General features: G+C 43.1%; 2 protein-coding genes across 2 annotated transcripts in view; both read left to right on the forward strand.

Moving 5' to 3' along the window:
- On the forward strand, positions 1-14,616 carry LOC110521060 (inverted formin-2). Its single transcript, XM_090232920.1, has 5 exons — positions 1-200; positions 11,317-11,735; positions 11,823-11,938; positions 12,197-12,356; positions 14,579-14,616. The coding sequence occupies exons 2-5, from the start codon at positions 11,339-11,341 to the stop codon at positions 14,614-14,616; spliced, it is 711 nt and encodes a 236-aa protein (XP_090089046.1). The 5' UTR covers positions 1-200; positions 11,317-11,338.
- The window catches only part of LOC149984125 (inverted formin-2-like), a 15,142-nt gene continuing 12,193 nt past the window's right edge, over positions 14,504-17,452 (forward strand). The window contains exons 1-10 of the mRNA XM_090232918.1: positions 14,504-14,612; positions 14,785-14,926; positions 15,009-15,141; positions 15,243-16,052; positions 16,193-16,332; positions 16,462-16,523; positions 16,631-16,733; positions 16,889-16,974; positions 17,060-17,160; positions 17,269-17,339. Coding sequence (XP_090089044.1) covers positions 14,837-14,926; positions 15,009-15,141; positions 15,243-16,052; positions 16,193-16,332; positions 16,462-16,523; positions 16,631-16,733; positions 16,889-16,974; positions 17,060-17,160; positions 17,269-17,339 — 1,596 coding nt within the window. The 5' untranslated portion in view covers positions 14,504-14,612; positions 14,785-14,836. The remainder of the gene's footprint in view (positions 14,613-14,784; positions 14,927-15,008; positions 15,142-15,242; positions 16,053-16,192; positions 16,333-16,461; positions 16,524-16,630; positions 16,734-16,888; positions 16,975-17,059; positions 17,161-17,268; positions 17,340-17,452) is intronic.

Raw genomic sequence — 17,452 nt, forward strand, 5'->3', positions numbered from 1 at the left:
ACCACTTAAAGTTGTCCTGGTTGATGCATGCAATGTCTGAGCAGGGGAACGCAACCCTAGTATGTTTGGAGAACAGCGCCGCAAGGTTTGGCCAGTGTATTTCTACCAAAGCGCGCACACAGGAATTGTATGAAATTGGTAACTACAAAACGTTACCTTCGATTCGCTGTGGAAATCGAGCAGTTGAAGGGATAAGTACGGTAAGAGTAACACACGTTTTGTAAACAGGGCGAAATTGGTCTGTAATTTGTTAAACTCATGCACTTGGACGGGGAAAAGGACTACTTCACTCGCAAACAACTTTTTGGCCAACATGTATGCTGTATCATGATACACATTGTGTTGGCTTGCTCATGCCAAGCCTGGGCGAAGTTATCTTGGCTAAGTCAAGTACCACTGTCAACATTTCAGTAATACAATGCGCAACGTTCTGCCAAGCTTGTGGATGTCATGACAATGGGTACAAAGTATTTGCAATTAGTAATACAGATAAAAGGGCCAATCCACCAATGGAGTACATTTTGGGTAATGTAACTTATAAAAAAACGAATTACACCTAATTTGTGTTCTATAACGAGTACATGTTCAACTTCATAAACATGTTGTCTCACATCAACGTGGTTTAAAAAAACGTGACTAGTAAGTGCCAAGTAACGGTTTTCATCTTAAATTAGACAAATTCTGTTACATGGGGAATGTAAGTGTGTGTGCAACAGGGAGGGGCAATTGGATGCAGACTTAAGAAATGAAAGGCTAGACATGTTAACAATTTAAGTTATCTATGAGTAACGGTGTTATGCTCAGTTTCCCACCACAAAACACTGGGGGGACAGAAGCTTGTAAGTTACCAGCAACCGTACAACACTACATGACCAAAAGTATGTGGACACCTGCTAATTGAACATTCCATTCCAAACTCATGGGCATTAATATAAATTTAGTCTCCCCTTTGCTGCTATAACAGCCTCCACTCTTCTGGGAAGGCTTTTCCCTAGATGTTGGGAAATTGCTGCAGGGACTTGCTTCAATTCAGCCACAAGTATTAGTGAGGTTGCGTGATTAGGCCTGGCTTGAAGTCAGCAGTCCAAAGGTGTTCGATGTGGTTGAGGTCAGGCCAGTTAAGTTCTTTCACACCGATGTAGACACTGTTTCTATTTGGACCTTATTTTGTGCACGGGGACATTGTCTTGCTGAAACAGGAAAGGCCCTTCCACAAAGTTGGAAGCACAGAATCATCTAGAATGTCATTGTATGCTGTAGTGTTAAGATTTCCTTTCACTGGAACTAAGGGGCCTAGCCTGAACAATGAAAACAGCCCCACACCATTATTACTCCTCCATCTAACTTTACAGTTGGCACTATGCATTGGGGAAGGGAGTGTTCTCCTTGCATCTGCTAAACCCAGATTTGTTCGTTGGCCTGCCAGATGGTGAAGTGTGATTCATCATTCCAGAGAACGCGTTTCCACTGCTCCAGTCCATTGCGGTGAGCTTTACACCACTCCAGCCGACGCTTGGCATTGCACATTGTGATCTTAGGCTTGTGTGCGGCTACTTGGCCATGGAAACCCATTTCATTAAGCTCCCAACGTACAGTTCTTGTGCTGAAGTTGCTTCCAGAGGCAGTTTGGAACTCTGTAGTGAGTGTTGCAACCAGCCAGAAATTTGACGAACTGACTTGTTGGAAAGGTGGCATCCTATGACGCATTGAAAGTCACTGAGCTCTTCAGTAAGGCCATTCTACTGCCAATGTTTGTCTATGGAAATTGCGTGGCTGAAATGGCCAACTCCTAATTTGAAGGGGTGTCCACATACTTTTAGATATATAGTGTAGGTCTAATAGACACCTGGATTCAGGATATGGTGCATATACATTGGAAATATAAATGGGTTATGTCCACTGAAATCTAGTGCAGGGATGGGCTACTTTGATAAGGGTGGGTGCCACAATTTCTGAACTCATTAAGTGGCTGCAGTGGCTCGTGGGTCTGCTTACCCATTTCCACAAATGCAGTCAACTGATTTGTGAAATCAATCCATTTGTGCAGTTAAACTGCTTAACTCTCCTTTTGGGTGCCCAAAGCGAGATTTGGTTGGTTGGTTTTTTTAAAAGTACATTTTCTGTAATTCTACACTTTTTGCCATGGGGCATAGACAATGTTATTTTTTTATAACATTTCCTACAGTTTTGCCATGACTGTTGACGTGTTACTATGAGGGTGACTAACAAAATCAATGGGGGGGGGCCCCTGGAGGTCACGGCCCCTGGGCACGTGTTTAGATAGCTGGCTAGACTGTAAATTAGTCTCAAAATTGTTAGTGACTGACAACTAAACTGCTGGTGCACAACCAAATTTAGAAACTGCACTTTGTGTATTCTACTATTGTAGCTCTCAAAAGTAAGTTGAGTCCTCGACTGAGTACCTAAGGGTACTCGGCAGTGAGTGTTGCAACATGGCAGACCCTGCTCTAGGAGGACTAATGCCCTTGGCCATGTATTGGTGATAGTCAGTATTACCATGGCATTACCCACCTCATTCACAACTTATGACAGGCTGGTGTTTTCTACAGCACACGGGAACACATTGCATTAGATGAGAAGAGGTATGTGTGCGCCCGTGTGTTTATGCTGTACTGTATGCAGTTGCTCACACCCATGCATTCTGTGAACAAAAATAAACACAGTTGACCCTCGGCTTTGCGTTCTTTCTGCCACACAAATGCAGCTGATTTTTATTGTAAAACATTGTGTAGAACCAAAGACAAAGGGAGGAAAGTGGCCCATTATGTTAGAATGAATTTGGTTGGTTTAAGATTATGTTCCTCATTAACATAGCGATTTGTATTTTAGTGAGTTCCCAATACTAAATTGATGTAAGCACATTTTCTGAGAGGATGAAATTTGTTGTGTTGGCAATAGTGATGCTGACTAACTGCTGACTGGGTCCCAGAGGGTGGTGGCCTGTGTATATATAGGGAAGAGAATCTCCACTAGCAGTTCATCTGCTGACAGAGGTGAATGCAGCTTACTAGGAAGGTCAACAACTGTTTACGTATGTTACTGCACCAGATATGAGACGGCTATAAACCATTCTTTTGCATGAGATAAAGGTTTATTATTGTTCAAACTTCCATGGCTACTGAAATGGTATCACTATAAAATATAAAACATCATTGTGAACTGTGTAGATTTCTCAATTGCTCTGTAAGCTTTCACAAGGTCCAGAAAGGTAGATTAGCAGGCCACTCGTGTTGTATTTTTGTCAGGATGTATTGGAGTTAACAGAGCCTACCATAGGAAAATGGGAGGGCTTCTTCTGATGGTGATTGTGGATCATCAGTCTCCCAAGTTAAACTATAATGTGGCCACCAATATGCTGACATCCCTAGTTATTCAGAAACGCTCAACGTGCGCTCTGCCTCTCCCCTCCTAATGGCTATTTCTTGCGTACCTAAGAATGCTTCAGTAGAACACGTTTTTGGTTGGAGGGAGGAATTCGCTCAAAGTGATTCTAACGATGGCTATCCTCCACAATTTTTGTAGTATGAATGCTGCTGTTTACTTGAATAACTTTTTATAGTTAGTCTTTGGTGTGGACGGCCCTGTAAGAAGTCACATCACGTAGCCCAGAGGCTTGTTCCTTATTTCACATGACCCAAGGAAGATTCTCTCTGCCAGGGTCATGCTGGTATAGCATTTCTCAAAAGTGCTGGCTAATGATAATCTTGACAAGAATTTGCATTGTAGAGTATATGCAGCACATTAACATTTGCATCTTCAGGAATGTCATGCTACACATTCTAAGGGATGTAATTTGCCTCTATCAGACGGTGATATGTGAATGAAGAAGCAGAGTTTCTGCATACTTTGCATGTAGGCTTATAACAATACTGAATGGCATGTGAATGTCTTAGACAAACACTTTTGTGATGCAATTTACTAACTTGATTTGATTCAGTTGACCACAACCCTGTTGATAACTGCAAGGTGTTGCCATCGAGGCCTCAATAACCCAATAATGATGTCAAGGTTACTTCAGAAATCTGTCCCTATAGTCAGGCAACTCCTCATATATTATCTCAGGTCAGGTTTGGGAGGAATGTGACAGAATAACACAACAAAAGTTAATCATTTACAAAGCATGTTAGTCTCGGCCTCTGTCTGTCGCAATAAACTGGTGTTTCTTTGATTTGAAGACATTGGGGGCTTAGTCCAAAGCCAGTGTGTGGGGGGGCATCCTTCTCCGTCAAAGAATTTCAACAGCAAAATGCATGAATTTTGTGCACTTTGAGATTTTATTTTGTTCAGGTAATTTGCACCTTTCCATCTGCCATAGCAGACACTGCCAGTAGTCCATTACAGTAGCTACTGTGGATCTCTATTCTGGAACACTGTCATTTTCTACATGTTTTATCCCAGGTTCCCAGAACATTCCCTTATTAAAACTCAGAAAATTAAAACTTGTAAAATTCTCGTGTGTGCACCCCTTTAAGATATCGTGGCTCTAGAAAAAATGGGAATCTCCTCAAACCCAAAGGAAATAGTACACATCAATCCATATATACACTGCTCAAAAAAATAAAGGGAACACTAAAATAACACATCCTAGATCTGAATGAAATTCTTATTAAATACTTTTTTCTTTTTACATAGTTGAATGTGCTGACAACAAAATCACACAAATTATCAATGGAAATCAAATGTATCAACCCATGGAGGTCTGGATTTGGAGTCTCACTCAAAATTAAAGTGGAAAACCACACTACAAGCTGATCCAACTTTGATGTAATGTCCTTAAAACAAGTCAAAATGAGGCTCAGTAGTGTGTTTCCTCCACGTGCCTGTATGACCTCCCTACAACGCCTGGGCCAACTCCTGGACAGTCTGTGGTTGGTGGATGGAGCGAGACATGATGTCCCAGATGTGCTCAATTGGATTCAGGTCTGGGGAACGGGCGGGCCAGTCCATAGCATCAATGCCTTCCTCTTGCAGGAACTGCTGACACATTCCAGCCACAGGAGGTCTAGCATTGTCTTGCATTAGGAGGAACCCAGGGCCAACCGCACCAGCATATGGTCTCACAAGGGGTCTGAGGATCTCATCTCGGTACCTAATGGCAGTCAGGCTACATCTGGCGAGCACATGGAGGGCTGTGCGGCCCCCCAAAGAAATGCCACCCCACACCAGGACTGACCCACCGCCAAACCGGTCATGCTGGAGGATGTTGCAGGCAGCAGAACGTTCTCCAAGGCGTCTCCAGACTGTCACGTCTGTCACATGTGCTCAGTGTGAACCTGCATTCATCTGTGAAGAGCACAGGGCGCCAGTGGTGATTTTGCCAATCTTGGTGTTCTCGGGCAAATGCCAAATGTCCTGCACGGTGTTGGGCTGTAAGCACAACCCCCACCTGTGGATGTCGGGCCCTCATACCACCCTCATGGAGTCTGTTTCTGACCATTTGAGCAGACACATGCACATTTGTGGCCTGCTGGAGGTCATTTTGCAGGGCTCTGGCAGTGCTCCTCCTGCTCCTCCTTGCACAAAGGCAGAGGTAGCAGTCCTGCTGCTGGGTTGTTGCCCTCCTACGGCCTCCTCCACGTCTCCTGATGTACTGGCCTGTCTCCTGGTAGCGCCTCCATGATCTGGACACTACGCTGACAGACACAGGAAACCTTCTTGCCACATCTCGCATTGATGTGCCATCCTGGATGAGCTGCACTACCTGAGCCACTTGTGTGGGTTGTAGACTCCGTCTCATGCTACCACTAGAGTGAAAGCACCACCAGCGTTCAAAAGTGACCAAAACATCAGCCAGGAAGCATAGGAACTGAGAAGTGGTCTGTGGTCCCCACCTGCAGAACCACTCCTTTATTGGGGGTGTCTCGCTAAATGCCTATAATTTCCACCTGTTGTCTATTCCATTTGCACAACAACATGTGACATTTATTGTCAATCAGTGTTGCTTCCTAAGTAGACAGTTTGATTTCACAGAAGTGTGATTGACTTGGAGTTACATTGTGTTGTTTAAGTGTTCCCTTTATTTTTTTTGAGCTATGTGTGTGTGTGTGTGTGTGTGTGTATATATATATATATTTTAAATATATTTTAAATATACAATCAACTAATAGTTCTACACTTTGTTGCGTGTGGGTATTTGCAACGCCTAGGTTAACAACATTTCCAGTCCTTTTCAATTTCGTTAGAATATGCCTCGATCTCACTCATTCCCTCCAAGATTACAGCCCACTCCTTTTCCCAGAAAACAACACAACCACTTGGTCAGCATTCATTATACTACACCGATTCAGAAACCCAAACTACGAACAAAACATAATGATAATTCCATTGTACTCCCTCCAATCATTAGTTTTAAACTTCCTCAATAGTTAATGTACTTAATTGAACATGCGCTACCCTTGGATACCATACTGTACTTCCAATCTATGGAAATCCCCCAATTAGGGTACAGTATTGTATCCAAGGGTAGCGCATGTTCAATTAAGTACATATAAACACAACTTTTACGATGAAATAAACTGAACTATTCAGACCTGAATCCCTTACAGCCAAATATAGCCCGGCGAGCACAACTAACTCACCTATTCTTCCCAGTAGGCGAAAACATAACCCCCTACTCAAACAACGTTCTGCCTTACCTCTATTGTAAGAGTAAAACTTTCCCTTCTCTTTTGGCTTCACCCTTATGAAATGTCCAAGACTTAAAAGTAATATGCAAATCGCCAAATTTATAACATACATCAGTCAACCCTTTAGAATAAAAAAAACTTTTCGGTGTGCACAACTCTATCTGCATTAGATTTAGGTAACTGTTCTGTGATTCAGTTATTTAAATGCGACTCCTATTCTCAATAAAATATTCCAGCAGACCATTTAGGCAACAGACAACGTATTACATCGAAATCGCCTCGCTATTATTTTTAATGAATTAGTCTTTCAATTGAACCTAAACAATTTATTAACATTCAGTTTATATCTTAAACACTAACAACCGTATATTTCCAGGCAACATACCAATAGTTGAATTTCAATCCGAAATCCAGATTTGAGTCTATTGGTGCATAGGCTGGGAAACGAACCCGAGTCTCCCGCATTGTAGGCAAGAATTCTACCACCAAACTACCAACGCTATTGTAATGGTGGAGACTCCTCGCAAATAACACTATTTATAATTGTCTATAGTCCTTCAGGCACATATTACTGAGACAATTCTCAGAAAATAGCCCTAATTTAAAGGTCCAAGCATTTCTCTTGCGATAATTCTCATTACTCTCTTTCTCTCTCTGTTCCCTTATCTTCTCTTTTATTTTATTTTCCTTGACTTTTGTCACTATCTCCTACTCATAATTTAGGAATAATTACTATTGACTTTTAAGTTAATTAGGTCTCACACGCACAAGTTTTTCCCCTGTTGAAACTTTCTCTCACCCTTTCTCTGCACTTGCCTTCCTGCCTTTTTCAGGCTTCAGACTAGAGGTCGACCGATTAATCGGAATGGTAGATTAATTAGGGCCGATATCAAGTTTTCGTAACAATCAGAAATCTGTATTTTTGGACACTGATTTAAAAAAAATATATATTTTTAAATTTTTTTATACATCTTTATTTAACTAGGCAAGTCAGTTAAGAACACATTATTATTTTCAATGACTGCCTAGGAACGGTGGGTTAACTGGCTTGTTCAGGGGCAGAACGACAGATTTTTACCTTGTCAGCTCAGGGATTCAATCTTGCAACCTTATGGTTAACTAGTCCAATGCTCTAACCACCTGCCTCAGGAGGAGCCTGCCTGTTACGCAACTGCAGTAAGAAGCCAAGGTAAGTTGCTAGCTAGCATTAAACATATAAAAAAAAATCAATCATAATCACTAGTTAACTACACATGGTTGATGATCTTACTAGTTTATCTAGCTGTCCTGCGTTGCATATAATCAGTGTGCATATGTGAAAAAGGACTGTCGTTCAAGCCTATCAACTCCCGAGATTAGGCTGGTGTAACTGATGTGAAATGGCTAGCAAGTTAGCGGGGTGCGCGCTAATAGCGTTTCAATTGGTGACGTCACTCGCTCTGAGGCTTGAAGTAGTTGTTCACCTTGCTCTGCAAGGGCCGTGTCTTTTGTGGAGCGATGGTTAACGATGCTTCAAGGGTGGCTGTTGTCGATGTGTTCCTGGTTTGAGCCCAGGTAGAGGCGAGGAGAGGGACGGAAGCTATACTGTTACACTGGCAATACTAAAGTGCCTATAAGAACATCCAATAGTATATGAAATACAAATGGTATAGAGCGAAATAGTCCTATAACTAACCTACAACCTAAAACTTCTTACCTTGGAATTTTGAAGACTCGTGTTAAAAGGAACCACCAGCTTTCATATGTTCTAGTGTCCTGAGCAATAAATTTAAACGTTAGTTTTTTTTAACATGGCACATATTGCACTTTTACTTTCTTCTCCAACACTGTTTTTGCATTATTTAACAACCGTTCCACAGGTGCATCTTCATTAATTGTTTATGGTTCCTTGAACAAACATGGGAAACGGTTTTTAAACCCTTTACAGTGAAGTTATTTGGATTATCTTTGAAAGACCGGGTCCTGAAAAAGGGATTTCTCTTTTTGCTGAGTTTATATTAATATGGGCTATTTTCAGCCCTTTCCTGGGTAGCTTATCAGAGACAATCTGGAAAATAGCAAACGAATCTAGATAATTTACATTCAGCAGTCCTGTAATCAATTAGTGTGTGTGCTGCGGGTGTGAAGCTACGAAATGTCATTTAGTCAGTTCTACCACCTCAACATTGCCAATTTTTAAACGGGGTTCATGTAAAGTTCCGCTTCAGTCCACATGGGGGCACTCTGTCACTGTCAAGATACTTGCTTCAGTCAAAATCTTCTGTCTCGGCTAGCTAGCCAGCAAAGCTAGCTACAGAAACACAACCCATCAAATACACTTGCTGGTAATGAACACTTTTTCTAATACCATGACTTATGTCAATGTCCTTAGCTTGCCCGTTCACTAAATATACTGTTAAATAACTGCCACCCAATAGGTTAAAGAGCGACTGCCTTTCAAAAGGAAAAATGTAATCCCTTAAATGGTCTGTCATTGCTATGAGTCAGTTATTCTAGTGTAAACTTGACCGTGTAAATAGGATAATTCTGGTCATAAAGACTTGTCTTTATGACAGCTGCGGTGATTGCTCTCTATCCAATAGCATAGACATGGTCCGCAGCTTTGACTGTTTACATAAGACAACACCTCACTTTTTTTATATAACTTGAGAAATACTGCCCCAAGCACCTTTAGTTGTAGCAACTGAAACATCCTCTGCAAAAACGTCAATTAATTACTCAAGAATTCTGTAATTTTGTATCTTAGATTCATTCTGGGGATTTTGAGGAAGTGAAATATAGGCTTCCACATCTCCAGTGTCTCATGGGGGATAAATATCATGAATCACACCTCCAAGACTGAATTCTTGTGTTTTTCCTGTTGCTCATTAGTAAAAAAAAAAAAAACACTTGCTTATTGGCCTGTTCAGTGGATCTCTAAGGATGCTGAGCGCTAATGCTAGCTTATTAATATTAGCCAACCCTTATGCTGATGGAGACTAGTGTTTGCTACCACTGACTTTGCAGTAACTGCTGCTGCTCCTGCTGCACTTTGATTTTCTGGTTCTACCCTCTTCCACCACATTTGCAGCTGGCTGCTTGTGCTCAACCTGCTTTCTTTTTTTGCTTCCCTTTCGGAAGAAATTCTAATAATCCATATTTGCTCTGTGCTATACTGCAGACTGACTGTGACAGGGATTTTGCTGAATTATGACATTGACATCTAAGCGGTGCTGTGGTAGAGGTGTCAAGGGATCATGAGCGTTCCACTACCTTGTGAAATCTTGACCAATCACATCAGCGCCCTCATCACTCCAGGAGCTTCTTGCAGGTTTCCACTTGATAACACAGCCACAAAGTCAAAATTGGGGGGGGATTGCTTTTTGATCTTTAATTCAAGGTTAGCAGTGTGGTTTGGTTTAAAATATTTTTTTTATTTTTTTTTAAGAAGATGCATTGTAGAAATGGGCAGGGTTTAGCCATAATTAAGACTTTGGCTGTAACTAGTGACAACCCTACCACTGCCTAGAGCAGTTTCTTTTTGTCCTAAAGATTTCAAACTTTTTTAATATACTGCATAATGCAAGTGATGTGTGCTAATGGAAACTCCTATCCTATGGCTGGTGGCCCATTCTTAATACACACAAACTGTTGAGCATGGAAAAACCCAGCGGTGTTGCAGTTCTCGACAAAAAAACGGTGCACCTGGTGACTACCATACCCTGTTCACAGGCACGTAAATCTTTCCTTGCCAATTCACACTTTTGAATGGCACACATACACAATCCGTGTCTCAATTGTCTCAAGGTTTAAATGCTATTTTAACTTGTCTCAACCCCCTTCATCTACCCTGATGGAAGTGGATTTACCAAATGACATCAATATGGGATCAAAGCTTTCACCTGGTCAGTCCATGTCATGGAAAGAGCAGGTCTTAATGTGTTGTATTTACACTACCGTTCAAACGTTTGGGGTCACTTAATATCTGTTTTTTAAAGAAAAGCTTACAGGCTCAAAATGGCCAGAAACAAACACCTTTTCTGAAACTCATCAGTCTATTCTTGTTCTGAGAAATGAAGGCTATTCCATGTGAGAAATTACCAAGAAACTGAAGATCTCGTACAACGCTGTGTACTTCTCCCTTCACAGAACAGCGAAAAATGTCTCTAACCAGAATAGAAAGAGTGGGAGGCCCCGGTGCCCAACTGAGCAAGAGGACAATTACATTGGTGTCTAGTTTGAGAAATGCACGCCTCACAAGTCCTCAACTGGCAGCTTCATTAAACAGTACCAGCAAAACACCAGTCTCAACGTCAACAGTGAAGAGGTGACTCCGGGATGCTGGCCTTCTAGGCAGAGTTGCAAAGAAAAAGCCATATCTCAGACTGGCCAATAAAAATAAAATATTAAGATGGGCAAAAGAACACACAGAGGAACTCTGCCTAGAAGGCCAGCATCCTGGAGTCGCCTCTTCACTGTTGACGTTGAGCCTGGTGTTTTATCAGGCAGTTGTCCTTTGAAAATGGATACCTTGCTTTTACTACCTCCAACTTTCCTGTCTTCCAATCATATTTTGTAGTTACTCTGAATCCAATCAATACATAATTTAGACTTATTTTTAAATGTTCTTTCTGTTGTCGGTCTGTTTTCACGTGTCACAACCCAAACATTGCACCCTTTTTTTCTTTAGCTCCCTTTTTTTTTTGGTTGCTATGGCAGCCAAGGCATCGAAAGGGAAGTGGGGGGCCCTGAAGGAGCACCTGACTAGCAGCCCCCCCGACCGAGATGCTCACCTTGAGGCCAACTTGGAGAACTCAGTTCCAGAGCTATGCATACGACTGCTACAGGTACCCACAGTGGTCAACTACTCAGGGGTGCGGCGGCGTCTAGAGGGGAGTGACCAGGAATGGATGGTGCAGTTCCTGGAGCTCAATGGACTGGATCTGCTGATGGAGGCTCTGGAGAGGCTGTCTGGCCGGGGTTGTGCCCGCATCGCTGACGCCCTCCTCCAGCTCACTTGTGTGGCCTGTGTGAAGGCAGTGATGAACTCCTCAGCTGGGCTGCACTTTATACTGGACAATGAGGGCTACGTCAGGACCCTGTCACAAGGTGAGAAAGAAGGCTAGTAAGCAGGGAGGTGAACAGGCCTGTTTGTCTGTCTGTCCGTTGGGACATAATCTCTGTTTTGATTGGCAGCCCTGGACACGTCCAACACCATGGTAAAGATGCAGGTGTTTGAGCTGCTGGCGGCCCTCGCCTTGTTTAACCCACAGGGACACCACCTGGCCATGGATGCCCTGGAGCACTATAAAGTAAGGCCATCTTTTTTTCATACAGCATAACATCATAAATGTACATAGAAAAATGATAATTATACTCATTGTTCACTTTCAAAGAAATTGCCAGATTGAAGCAGCGTTGATAACCCATGTGCTCATGCAAAGTATTAAAAGGAGGCTTATGGAAATATGTTTTCCCTCTAAGGGACGGGAAACATATTTTTAGAAAATACTTCTATTTGTGATTTAGGGATGATACCCATAAGTAATCTTTATAACTGTCTCTGACAGAGTGTGAATATGCAGCAGTACCGCTTCAGCGTCATCATGAATGAGCTGCATGCGACTGACAATGTTCCGTACATGGTCGTCCTCATGAGTGTGGTCAATGTGATCATCTTCGGGGTAGAAGACCTGAGGAAGAGGGACAAACTACGCAAAGAGTTCATCGGTATCACTCTTAAGCTTTTTCAAAACTCGTGTAATAGAGAAACACCGGTATTGGTGTGAATAGGAGATGAAGCCCCTCATTGTCTCTTGAGAAAGGTTTCAATTGCCATGTGTACAGTACCAGTCAAAGGTTTGGACTCAACTACTCATTCCAGGTTTTTTCTTAATTTTTACTGTTTTCTGCATTGTAGAATAGTGAAGACATCAAAACGATTAAATAACACTTATGGAATCATGTAGTAATCAAAAAAAAGTGTTAAACAAATATATTTTGAGATTCTTCAAAGTAGCAACCCTTTGCCTTGACGACAGCTTTGCACACTTGGCATTCTCTCAACCAGCTTCATGAGGTAGTCACCTGGAATGCATTTCAATTAACAGGTGTGCCTTGTTAAACATATTTGTGGAATGTATTTTCTTCTTGCACTTGAACCAATCAGTTGTGACAAGGTAGGGTTGGTATACAGAAGATGGCCCTATTTGGTAAAAGACCAAGTCCATATTATGGCAAGAACAGCTCAAATAAGCAAAGAGAAACGACTGTCCATTACTTTAACACATGAAGGTCAGTCAATTCAGAAGAATTTCTCAAGTACTTTGAAAGTTTCTTGAAGTGCAGTCACAACCATCCAGCACTATGATGAAACTGGCTCTCGTGAGGACCGCCACAGGAAATGTAGACAGTTACCTCTGCTGCAGAGGATACATTCATTAGAGTTAGCAGCCTCAAATTGCAGCCCAAATAAATGCTTAGAGTTCAAGTAACAGACACAACTCAACATTAACTGTTCAGAGGAGACCCTGTGAATCATGGTTGAATTGCTGCAAAGAAACCACTACTAAAGGACACCAATAATAACAAAAGACATGCTTGGATCAAGAAACTTCAGCAATGGACCTTACACTAGTGGAAATCTGTCCTTTTGGTCTGAGTCCAAATTCAAGATTTTTGGTTCCAACCACTATGTCTTTGTGACTCTGAGTAGGTGAACGGATTATCTCCGCATGTGTATTTCCCCCCCCCCCCCCCCCCGTAAAGCATGGAGGTGTTATGGTCTGGGGGTGCTTTGCTGGTGACACTGTCTGTGATTTATTTAGAATTCAAGGCACACTTAACCAGCATGGCTACCACAATATTCTGCAGTGATACGCCATCCCATCTGGTTTGGGCTTATTTGTTTTTCATCAGGACAATGACTCAGCACACCTCCAAGCTGTGTAAGGGCTATTTAACCAAGAATGTGCGTGATGGAGTGCTCCATCAGATGACCTGGCCTCCACAATCACCCATCCTCAACCCAATTGAGATGGTTTGGGATGAGTTGGACCGCAGAGTGAAGGAAAAGCAGCCGACAAGTGCTCAGCATATGTGGGAACTCCTTCAAGACGGTTGGAAAAGCATTCCAGGTGAAGCTGGTTGAGAGAATGTCAATTGTGTGCAAAGCTGTCAAGGCAAAGGGTGGCTATTTTGAAGAATCTCTAATAAAATATATTTTGATTTAACAATACTTTTTTTAATTACTACATGATTCCATGAGTTGATGTATTCACTATTCTACAATGTAGAAAATATAATTGGAAACCTTTTGAATGAGTAGCTGTCATACCTTTTGACTGGTACTGTATGTCTAATTGACGTGGAAACAGTCGAGGCTTAAGGAGTGTCTGAACTCTTACAAGCTAGAATCCATAGTTGCTACATACATTTTTGGACTTAATAATGAGATATACCCATTTTAATTCTTGAAGAACATAGCTTAGAAATGCCTCATGAGCTTAGTTTAACTGTCGTACCCCATCAGAACCCAAAATATAAGTTTGTTTTTTACACCAATGTTTGTCAAACACTGTATAGCCTCAACATGGATAGTCATAATTTTTGTTATCATGGATGGTCAGTTTCTGTTTCCATAACTCTATGAATTTCTGTGGATACAGTTCTCCATGCCTTTCCTCAGCTTTTTACCAAAAGAGGCTGCTCTATTTTTGTTTGAATTAAGGACTCTAGCTTTAAAGATCAACCTTGCACAAATTGATTACTAGTATCAATAAGTACCACACCAGTGCTTACTTGGTGTTGTGTGACGTATGTTGCAAAAATAAATCTGAATGATGAAGATATTGCAATCGTTATAAGCAATGACTTGAATACAGGAAGTGGAGATGGACATATCAAACTGGTTACAAATGTTGAACCTAGCTGTGCCATTATTTGTCTCCCAGGGCTTCAATTACTACAATTACTTCCAAAACTTAGGTAAGTTAAGTTTTTATTTTTTTACCCCCCCATTATTTTCGATCATTTAAAGTATTTCACAGGTTCGGAACTTTTTGTAAATTAGCAAATGCTTTGTTCTGCGCTGTACACATTTTCTGTCACACTGCGACTTGTTTTATCCTGTGGAAATACATATTTGGGTGTGTTACAGAGAGACCGAGGATGTGGACCTGAACATCCAGTGTGAGGCCTTTGAGGACACCATGGCAGAGGATGAGGAGGAGATGGAGAGGGTGTACGGGGGCATCGACATGAGCAGTCACCAGGAAGTCTTCACCACACTCTTCACCAAAGTAAGCACCAATAGTCTATTTGTAAATGGAAATCCACCACAGATAATACAAATAATATAACGTTCTCTCCCCCTCACTCCAGTTGAGTAGCTCCCCTGCATCGGTGCAGCTGCTGTCGATCCTGCAGGCTCTGTTGTTGGTAGGTCCGGAGCAGAGCGAGGTGTGGCTGGCCCTGGAGGCCCTGGCAGACCGCGCTACTTTGCTGGCACAGGACCGTGAGTCTCGCATCAATCACCTTCTCATGGTCCATAAACATTGTGTGGCCGTGTACGCTGACATGCTATGGCCGGTTTGTCTGTGCGTGTGTGTTCTTTAGCTGATGTTGACTCCACCAAGCGCCTGATGGAACGTCTGGTGTCCTCCAAGGGTCAGCAAGGGTCACCTAAGGTCAAGACCACAGACCGGGGCGTTCAGATTGACCGATCAATCTGTCCATCAGGTCTATCAGATGTCCTCATTAAAGAATCTACCACCCCTGTTGCCACTTCACCTCCTCCTCATCTACCACCACCCCTACCAAGCATGAGAACTTTTGTCCCACCACTTCCTGGCTTCTCTGGGATGCCTCCCCCTGGCCTCCCTCCTCCGCCACCACCTCTACCACAGATGGGACATGGAGGTCCACCGCCTCCCCCACCCCTGCCAGGCATGATGGGTCCACCGCCTCCCCCACCAGGCATGATGGGTCCACCGCCTCCCCCACCCCTGCCAGGCATGATGGGTCCACCGCCTCCCCCACCCCTGCCAGGCATGATGGGTCCACCGCCTCCCCCACCCCCACCAGGCATGATGGGTCCACCGCCTCCCCCACCCCTGCCAGGCATGATGGGTCCACCGCCTCCCCCACCCCTGCCAGGCATGATGGGTCCACCGCCTCCCCCACCCCTGCCAGGCATGATGGGTCCACCGCCTCCCCCACCCCTGCCAGGCATGATGGGTCTACCGCCTCCCCCACCCCTGCCAGGCATGATGGGTCCACCTCCTCCCCTTGGTGGCGATGAAATTATAGTGGCCCAGAGTGTGCAGATGCGATCCTGCTACGCCTCTTCACCCAAGGTGGGCCGCTGCCCCACACTGCGTATGAAGAAGCTCAACTGGCAGAAGCTGCCATCCAGAGTGGTGACTGGTAAGGGACCTGTCAGAATGTCACCTTTGAATTAAACTGACACATACAGCTGACCTTGATAAGTGCCCATTGGATTAATTCAAACTCTATGTAATTTATGAGTCAATTAAAACACTGTCCATTATTTTCTCTTGCTAAAGATAGTCACTCCATGTGGACCTCGGTACAGGTAGATTCTCTGGAGCCTGACTACTCCAGTATTGAGGAGCTTTTCTGTCTGCCAGTGACTGACTCAAAAGCCAAAGGCAGCACCCCTGCAGTCAAACAGGAGCCCAAAGAGGTAGATGTGGTCTCATTGTAGTCTTTGAAAGGGTCTTCTAATCGTACTCTCTCCACTGCGATCGTTGTCATTTTCCTTACCCCATCCCCTGTTTTAATTTCAAGCTTCATGCTTTTTCTCCATCTACAGATTTCTTTCATTGATGCCAAGAAAAATCTTAACCTGAACATATTCTTGAAACAATTCAGATGGTGAGTATTTTCAGAGAAGGTAATATGAAGAAGAGAACCTTAGTAGAGGAAGCATCTTAAGACTATTTACAGTAGGAGAGTTAAAAATACATGTTGTCCCCTACCAGCTCGCATAAGGACTTTGTGGCCATGATTCAAAAAGGTGACCGGTCCAAGTTTGATGTGGAGGTGCTGAAACAGCTGCAAAAGCTACAGCCAGAAAAGCATGAGGTGCGTGCCGGCCACAGGAACCCCTGCCAAGTCGATGGTTAAGCCGAAGTGGCTATACTGTATTTTTAGATCTATATACATTTTCAGTTGTAGTGTTGTAAACCAAATGTTTGTCAGATTATGGTCATAGAAAAATGATATTATTTCCACCACAGATTGAGAACCTGAAGTCCTACCAGGGAGAGCGGGAGAAGTTAGCTGGTGTGGATCAGTTTTATCTCCAGCTCCTAGCTGTTCCATGGTAACGTTTTTGACAGCGTTCAAAAAGCTAGGACTGATTCGCCCTAGATGTTGACCTTGGTCCTGTGTATGTATTTTACCCCCAGCTACGCGCTGAGGATCGAGTGCATGTTGCTGTGTGAGGAAATCAGCTCAGTGTTACAGATGATGCAGCCTAAAGTTAAGCTGCTGGACGAGGCCTGTGAGAGTAAGTCGAGGCATCAGGCTAGCGGCTCTACCACCTTCATCTCCCCGACCGCTAATTAAACGTCCTTTTTATTTTATTCTCTTTAATGTGTTATTTGTATCCTGCAAGGTCTGAGAGTGAGCACTCGACTGCCAAGCTTCTGCATGCTCATTCTGGACGTTGGAAACTTCCTCAACTATGTAAGAATACCTAATGTGATACCATACAATACATATAACCAAACACACACACAATAGGGTCTCACAACAACGTTTTTAGTGAGGGAACGACGACTCCTGACGCTGGTCTGTCT

This window comes from Oncorhynchus mykiss, chromosome 4 (genome assembly GCF_057628025.1).
Source record: "Oncorhynchus mykiss isolate SJ-2025 chromosome 4, ASM5762802v1, whole genome shotgun sequence".
Classification (NCBI taxonomy): domain Eukaryota; kingdom Metazoa; phylum Chordata; class Actinopteri; order Salmoniformes; family Salmonidae; genus Oncorhynchus; species Oncorhynchus mykiss.

Coding starts and splice junctions, on each gene's coding strand:
- LOC110521060 (XM_090232920.1), top strand. CDS start 11,339: ATGGCAGCCAAGGCATCGAAAGGGAAGTGGGGGGCCCTGAAGGAGCAC. Junction 11,939..12,196: donor ATGCCCTGGAGCACTATAAA/GTAAGGCCATCT, acceptor TGTCTCTGACAG/AGTGTGAATATGCAGCAGTA. Junction 12,357..14,578: donor ACTACGCAAAGAGTTCATCG/GTATCACTCTTA, acceptor TTTGTCTCCCAG/GGCTTCAATTACTACAATTA.